Source organism: Lampetra fluviatilis, chromosome 37, assembly GCF_964198595.1.
Source record: "Lampetra fluviatilis chromosome 37, kcLamFluv1.1, whole genome shotgun sequence".
Taxonomy (NCBI): domain Eukaryota; kingdom Metazoa; phylum Chordata; class Hyperoartia; order Petromyzontiformes; family Petromyzontidae; genus Lampetra; species Lampetra fluviatilis.
In genome coordinates this window covers 654,475-662,763 of record NC_136311.1, presented here as the reverse complement: position 1 = coordinate 662,763, position 8,289 = coordinate 654,475, and the positions used below count along the sequence as shown (strand labels likewise).

General features: G+C 56.6%; 1 protein-coding gene across 1 annotated transcript in view; it reads left to right on the top strand.

Moving 5' to 3' along the window:
• The first annotated feature begins 411 nt into the window (after positions 1-411).
• LOC144945188 (nitric oxide synthase 1-like) overlaps positions 412-8,289 on the top strand; it is a 93,871-nt gene continuing 85,993 nt past the window's right edge. Inside the window, exon 1 of the mRNA XM_078873478.1 lies at positions 412-676. Coding sequence (XP_078729604.1) covers positions 438-676 — 239 coding nt within the window. The 5' untranslated portion in view covers positions 412-437. The remainder of the gene's footprint in view (positions 677-8,289) is intronic.

Genomic DNA, 8,289 nt, shown 5'->3' with positions numbered 1-8,289 from the left:
TTAAGGCAGCGGCACTATCAGTGACGGATTCATCATCAGCAGCAATCTTTGACTCATCAGCAGTGACTATTATCATAATCATCATTAGCATAATCAGCATCAGCAGATACAGCGAATAACCGTAATTGGCAGCAATAGCACGAACAGCACCATCATCAGCAGCACTAGCATCAGCAGCAGCACCAGCTTAACCTTCAGCTCCATCATAATCACCGACAGCAGCATTTACATCATCAATACCAGCACCACCACCTCCGTCAACACCAGCACCTTTAATATCACTAACGATTTCTCCACCACCAGCTTTATCATCCCAATAATCAGCACCATTAGCAGCAGCAGAATCACCAGCAGTGCCACCACCCTCATCATCACATCAACCATTACCACCACCACCAGCATCATCATCTGCAGGAGCGTCGAGGAGGCAAAGCGAGATGGGTCAGTCGGCAAGCTCCCCCGCGGGAGGGACCCCTCAGGGCCCCGACGCGACCCCTGCAGGCGGCGGGGTGAAGGAGGCCCTGGTGTCAATGTGCTCGGGGCGTCCAGCCCCGGGGGAGCGCGCGGGACTCAGGGGGACCCCGCGGGGCCCCGTGCCTCCCCGACCCGCGAGTGAGCAGCTGCCGGGACAGGAGCAGCAACAGCAGCAACACCTCCACGCCAGCAGCGACGCCGCGTGAGTGCGCGCACGCGTTTGTGTGAGACGAAGGCGGCCGGGTGTGGTTGCTAATGGGCAAACCCACATCCTCGTGTGCCGTTCTGGCCTTAGTCGGTGCTCGCTAACAACACTTCCGCAATAGTCTGTTGAGGCTAAAACTGGGGATCTTTGTTTTTGTAAATGTAATAAAAAAGTAATAATAATTTCGTATATTTTAAATTCGCGCCATTCCTGTCGCGCAAGGCTATAACGCAGAAAACCGCTGCTTGTCTTGCACAGACACAGTCTGCAGTGGTTTAACCGGACAGGGGATGATTGTTCTGTGTAATTCCAATGTCGTTTTCGGGTGATTTTGCTAATTTATCTAATTTGGACCAATTCACTGTGAAGCAGACGGCGCATATTTCAGGGTTAATACACCTGCAGTATTAACCAGGGCGGCCTTTCGTCACTGAACCGCGAGACATCTGACATAAGCGGCGAACGCTTTTCCGCTGGGAAATCTCACACTGTGTTTGTGTACATGTAAGTGTGTGGACTTTCACTTATATTGTAGTATCTGTACCTTCAATGGGTGATGTTTATCTTTGTTTCGTGTCTGTGTGCACGTCTTTCTGTGTATGTGTACGAACCCAGCGACCAGAGTTAAATTCCCGCTCACGACCAATATCAGTGGCGAATATTTTAACCAGTCCTGGACCACCCCTAGGTCGACTCAGCCTTGAATTAGTACCTGGTGCGGTGTGTGAACATCAACACTGGGGAGACAAAGGCGGCCAGGCGTGGTGCTAGTTACCCCACCCCCCGCGCCAGCCTTCATAGGTGCACTTGCCCCAAGTGTCTGTCAACGGCTATACGGGGGATCTGTGTCTTTATCCTTGTTGTGAAATATCGATTGTGTGAGATACCGCGCCTTGGAATGCACGATCGCTCTCATCGTTGTCAGCAGCATCGCTGTAGTCATCGTAATCATCAGCATCGTTATGACAATCATGAACAACATCATGTTTAAGCAGCAGCAACATCGTTGCAGTCATAATAATCATCATCAGAAGCAGACGGATCTTGGACATCACGACCGGGGAAGATATGGACCTAGTCCTAGAGTAATAAACACATGTAATCTATTTACGGTGTTAAATATCAATCATCGGGGTCTCAAGATCAGCCCAATTAGTCCAATCGTTGATCATTGAATCAACATCGTGATGAATCAACATCGTGATGAATCAACATTCAATGGTCCCCGAGTGAACCACGAGCCCCCCTCCTCGCCACGTCCTGCTCAGCAAGGGTTGTGCCTGGATCGTGTTAGGATGGACCACCACCATATGCATGGGACCGGTGTTATAGGCGCTGTGGGCGGAAGAGGGCATTGCACTGTACCGTATCTGGCGCCAGTGGCGATATGTCAAAAATCTCGCCTGCTATGCAGGAGGTCGTGGGTTCGACCCCGACGATGCCTGTATATTTGGAGTTTGCATGCTCTCCCCGTGGTCGCGTGGGCTTTTCTGCTAAAAAATTTCACACTTCGTTGACCTATAATTTGTGGCCAGGTCGTTTCTTAAAAAGAGCTATAAAGCTCAGTGGGCCTTACCTGTGTAATAACGTTGAGGACTCTTGGACACCCGGGGTTGTCACAACCGCGGACATACAATACTGGAGGGGGTATCGGCCCCCTCACCCGGCTAGCTGGGAATACACTGCTAGCTATCTCTGACCTACCTCCTAGTCCTCCACTAACTGGCTAGGGGAGGCTGTCTGGCCCGACACTGGTAAGTCGGGCTACGGTACCCGGAGTCCCAGAGCACTAGCTCTGGTTCTCGGGACCACGCCGCTGGCTCGGTCCTGCGCGGCCCTGACAAGGGCGGCGTCCCAGGGGAGTCCAGGGCTCTAGCTAGACGATCTTCGGTCTTCACTGGTTTAGCTTTAACATTCTGCCCCGAGCCCTCTGACACATCCCCCTTTATACTCAACCCCCGCTGAGGGGTGGGGCCCCGGGCTGCCTGGTGCGGACGTCGTTGAGAGCACCCCCCCCGTGCACTCACGTAGCCCCGACCACTGTGTTTGTTTCCCATGAGCTGCCATGCATAACGGCTCTCTCTCTAACACCCCTACATCACCCCCCCCCCCCCCCCGCATAGCTTGCAGCCGTCCCGGCTGCCAACATACAAAAAAAACGACAATAAAAGCGCATTTACCCCCTGACCGCGCGTGTGCCTCACTATTTTTCAACAATAACAAGAACAACACAACAAGAACGCAACAGCAAGAAGAGAAAACAACCCGACGCACCCCCCCGATTAAATACGAATTCCGTAAAAACAGTCTATTCACAATTTGCAGGGAACCCACCACACACACAACACGCAATGAACACAACCTATGTACACATCTTCCGGCCTCACAACAGTCTGCGCATTTTAGTGCGTGTCCGTGCAGCGGGCCCCTCACACGGGGTAACCCCGGGTGGTGGACCGTCAGGTGGCAACTGTCCGTCTCGGAGTGAGTCCTCATCCGACGCCGCGTGACCCTTGGCATCCCCAGGAGGGGTGATCGGGCGTGAGCCCGTCATTCCTGATGCACCTGGAGGTGGCACAGCCGGCAAGGCGTTAGGTGAGCGCGACGGAGACGGACCCAGTGAGTCGGTCGACCCCCCACATGTTTGGCCACGCGTGTGTGAAGTGGGGATGTGTACCGCAACGAAGGGTTTTAATCTAGAGGGGTGGACGAACCACCGCCGCTTCCCCCATTTGATGCGCACGCACTGCGGTCGCAAAACCTCGACCACCTCCACAGGGCCCCGCCACGGCCGCACCAGCTTAGAGGAGGTTGCGAGTGGCACCTGGGGACAGTGCAGCCATGCCTTGTCCCCCGGCTTCCACTGCAGCATGTGCGCCCGACCCAGTCTGAGCCGCTCATTCGCTTTCTGACGGAGGTCAGAGTTTTGCATGGCAGCATCCCGTGCCTCTGTCAATTTGGCCAAATTAAATTTTACATGGTCAGCCAATTTAGTTTTTCCCTGAGGCGCGGGGATCTGCAGCTGGGCACGAACAGGCGGGTCAGGTTCGCGGCCGTACATGAGGTAGAAGGGTGAAAATCCCGTAGCTGCGTGGGGGGCCATCCGGTACGCCGCCAATACCCCTTGAATTTGCAAGTCCCAATCGGTCTGTGAGTCCGACACTTGCTGTGACAACATTGACGCGATGGTCCGATGCAGACGCTCGACCATCCCGTCAGTCTGCGGGTGATACGGGGAGGTACGAATTTTCTTCGTGCCCAGGAGCTCACAGACTTCTTTGAGCAATTTACCGGAAAAATTTTTGCCCTGGTCGGTCAGCAGCCGCTCCGGAGCACCTTTGTCCAGGACATAACCCTGAACAAAGGCCTCCACGATGGCTGCTGCCGACTGGTTGGCAAGGGGCCAGGCCAGAGGCCAGCGTGTAAAATACTCCACACCAGTTAACAAATATCTATTGCCCCTGGGTGTGGCGGGGAATGGGCCCAAAATATCCAGCGCGACGAGTTTGTTAACTCTGGACACTTTGATTGACTGCAAGGGTGGGTTAGACACACGTGCTGGCGGTTTTCGTTGCGCGCACCGAGGGCATGACCCCAGTAAATCCCCGACATCCTTCGTCATGCCTGGCCAAAAATAATCGAGTTGGAGTAAGGCGAGGGTCTTTTGGGTCCCCAGGTGTAGGAGGCGCTCATGTGCGGCCCACACCGCCTTGCCCCGCAACCCCGAAGGGACCACCAGCCGATGTCGATGGGATTTTCCGTCCCAGTGCATCAGCAGACCATGCACCAATTCCCATGCGTCGGCATCACCCCTGCCCTGCCCAGCACAGCCGACGCGACGACGCAACCCGAGGAGAGAGGTATCCTCCATCTGGAGGCGCCCCCATTCATTGACGGGCATCCCCAACAGGGAATCTTTTCCCTGTTGTGCGATTGAATTTGGAACCAATGTTTCGTCGTGGCCGGCGGCCGCCAGGACCGGAACCGGTATGTCCCCTGCTGGACTGCAACGTCCCGACCCCAGGAGGCATGCACATTCGGAGGTGGTTGGCATGCGCGACAGAGAGTCAGCATTTGTGTGGCGAACGCCCTTACGGTAGGTGGTTTCAAAATCAAAATCCTGGAGGATCTCCAACCATCGGGACAATTGTCCCGATGGCTGTTGAACTCGCAGGGCGTACTGCAGTGCCGCATGATCTGTGCGGACGGTGAAATGCCGACCGTACAGATATGGGCAATACTGTTGGATGAAATAGACAATTGCCAACAGTTCCCGACGGGTGACACAATATCTTTGCTCCGCCGGAGACAACACCCGACTGCCGTACGCAACCACCCGTTCCACGCCGTCAACCACCTGGGAAAGCACGCCCCCAATACCTGTGTTGCTCGCATCGGTGTCGAGCAAAAAAGGCTTAGAAAAATCGGGGTAACTCAAGGGAGGAGCTTTTACCAGGGCGTCCCGAAGGGAGCAGAAAGCAGCCTCCTCCTCCTGACCCCAGTGGAACCAAACCCCTTTTGATGTTAAAGCGTGTAGGGGTTTCGCAATCGTCGCAAAATCTGCGACGAAACGTTGGTAATACGACGCAAAGCCAATAAAACTCCTGACCTCTCCCACCGAGGTGGGAGTCGGCCAGGAGCTGATGCACTGCGTTTTGGCGGGATCGGTAGCAATACCTGAGTGCCCCACGATGTGTCCCAAATAACGCACCGAATCGCGTAACAGATGACATTTTTGGGGTTTGAATTTCAAATTAGCAGCCCGCATCTTTAGGAAAACCGCCCGCAACCTCTGGAGATGTTCGTCAAAAGTTTTACTAAAGACGATAACGTCATCCAAATAAATCAGGCACGAATCTCATTGCAATCCAGCCAAAACCAATTCCATCAAACGCTGGAAAGTTGCCGGCACTGAGTGGAGTCCCATCGGCAACCGGTTGAATTGGAACAGGCCGTGCGGTGTACGGAAAGCAGTTTTAGGCTTTGAATCATCGACCAGAGGAAGCTGCCAGAATCCCGAAAGTAAATCCAATGTGGAGAAGAATCGCGCTCCCGCCAAGGCGTCCAGCGATTCGTCCATCCGTGGGAGCGGGTATGCGTCGGCAACCGAAATTTTGTTAAGGCGCCGAAAATCAACGCAAAACCGCAACGAGCCGTCCTGCTTTTTAACCAGGACGATCAGCGCTCCCCAAGGGCTGGTGGAAGGAGAAATGATGTCGGCGGCTAACATGTCATCAATAGCCAATTTGACATGGTCCTTTTCGGCGGGACTTAACCGAAACGGATTCTGGCGTATTGGCGCGCTGTCACCCGTATCAATATGGTGACGCAGCAGATGGGTGCAACCCAAATCGTATTTGTCCCGACTGAAAACGTCGGAAAATTCCCGCAGTAGCGTTTTAAGCTGTTGACGCTCTGAATTTGACAGGTCCGTCGATCCCGCACAAAGCGCCTCGAGCCACCCTTCATCGCTGTCCGAATGTGGTCGCGGCGCAGGGACAGCACTCACGTGATTCGCGACGGGTTCCTCAGAGGGCACCGGCGTCGCGTGAGCAAGCACGGTCCCCTGCGGGACCACCACCGTCTGCGAGCCCACATTGAGGACCGCGATGAAGGGGTCTCCGTCCCCTCTTACTATGGTCTGGGCCGGAAGTAAATGAGGTCCACTAACCCTGGCCCTAGATAGCCCCAGCAGAACCCCTTGGGCCCCAATGCCCTTAGCGAAGGGCCGCCGAAGTTTCAAAGGAACCAACATTTGTGCCCCCGGAGGAACGCGCACCGTTCTATCTACAAACGCCGGCACCATTGCGAACGCCATCCGACTCGTACCGGGGGATGGCAGAAACGCCATGCGTCGGCCCGACGGGAGCTCAATGCATCCCTGGTCGATTAATATCCTAATCGGCATTTTGGCCAGGAAGTCCGTCCCCAGCAGGCACGGAACCGCCAGCGAGGAGGAAACAAAAATCGGCCCAGACAATTTAATATCCCCGATACAAGTTAGGGCTCGAATCTGTCCGATGATGCCAAGTGAGCCCCCGTTAGCAGCAAAGAATGGCACGTTAACAGGCATCAAAGGACGGCTCTGGGCAGGGAGAATATTGTAAATTAACTCCGAAATAATGGTTGCCGATGCTCCCGTATCGACCAGGATGCGCACCTCGACCCCGTCGATGTGCCCCACAACGGCCGACAACCCCGACGACGTGGCTACAACACGATGGGCCAACACGGACCACTGGCTGGGTTCAATCTGAGTACCCAGAGCGGTGCGTGTTGGTGCGATGGTGCGTGATATTGGCCCCCCAATCGGTGCGGTGTATGAGTGTGTGGCGGGTGTGTGCGTGGGCCAAACATGTGAGGTGCCGCGACTCGCCGGGTTATGATGATGGAGCTTGGGAAGAGGGCCGGCGTCTTGTCGAGGTGTCGTCCCGCGCTGCCGAGGAGAGCGGCACCCCGAGGCGACATGGCCCCGGATGCCGCAGTTGTAGCAGCGCGGGAGCGCTGGTCACGACGACGGATGATCGGGATGGCTCGAGCCGCCCCGGTCCGCCCGTACTCCCGCTCCCTGCCGCCGTTGATGGTCGATGGCACAGATCTCCTCCGCCGGGAGGGTGGCTGCGGCCACGGTACACCCGCTCGCCGCCTTGCTGGCCTTGCGTCGTTGCGCGAGCAGGTTTGCGTGGAGGAGTCGTGCTGCTTGGAGGGAGCACATCTCCGCGTCGTCCTGTGCGACGATGACGATCTCCAAGTCGTCCGCCAGCAGGAGTATCTTCTCTGTAACCATGGCGTCGACACCTTCGTTGTCCATCCGTGGAAAGGCCGCCTTTGCCAGTGCCAGGAGGCTTGTGCGGTACGCCAGAGGCGACTCCTTTGCCCCTCGCTGGCGATCATAGAAGAGTTGGCGACAGTCTGACGGCGGACCGTAAACTGCAGCCAGCACCTGCATCGCCGTCTGCAGCGTAGAGCGCCTCTCCTTCGGTGCCGATGTTAAAGTGGCGAGGGCGTCGCTGTCGAGGAGTGCTGGCAGCAAGCGGAGAGCCTCGGCGTCCGTCCACTTCGCCATCTCCTGGTGAGCGAGGAAGCGCCGCTGAAAGCCGCCCCAGTCGCCTTCCTCGCCCACAAATTCTTTGAGTGGAGGCAGTCGCTGATGTAGCGCAGCGGCTGCCGCAGAAGGTCGCCCTTCCTCGTCCCCCTCACCCGGCTCTGCTTCGGCGCGCACGACCGATGGCATCGCCGGTCGCACCCGTGGTGACGTCCCGTCCGTTGGCGATGACGCGGCAGGTACTGTATGCCCGCCGTTGGACGCGATGCTCAGGCCGGCCACGCCCTCAACTGCAGCTGCGGTGATGGCGGGATTTTCAAATTGGTGTTCCGCCGAAATGGCGGGAAGGCGCTGTGGTCGTCGGCTTTCGTCGCCCCGTGGCGGTCCAGCAGCCCCCAGCTGAGTGATGTGGTCCAGCATGCTGGCAGCGGCGTGCAGCAGCTCCATCAGCTTGGCGTGCGCCTGCCTCAGCCCCTCTGCCGACACCTCTCCACCCTCCTGTTGCTGCGGCGTAGCCGTATCTGGCCCCGACTGCTCCGTGCTCTCTTCACCCGTCCCGGGCTCT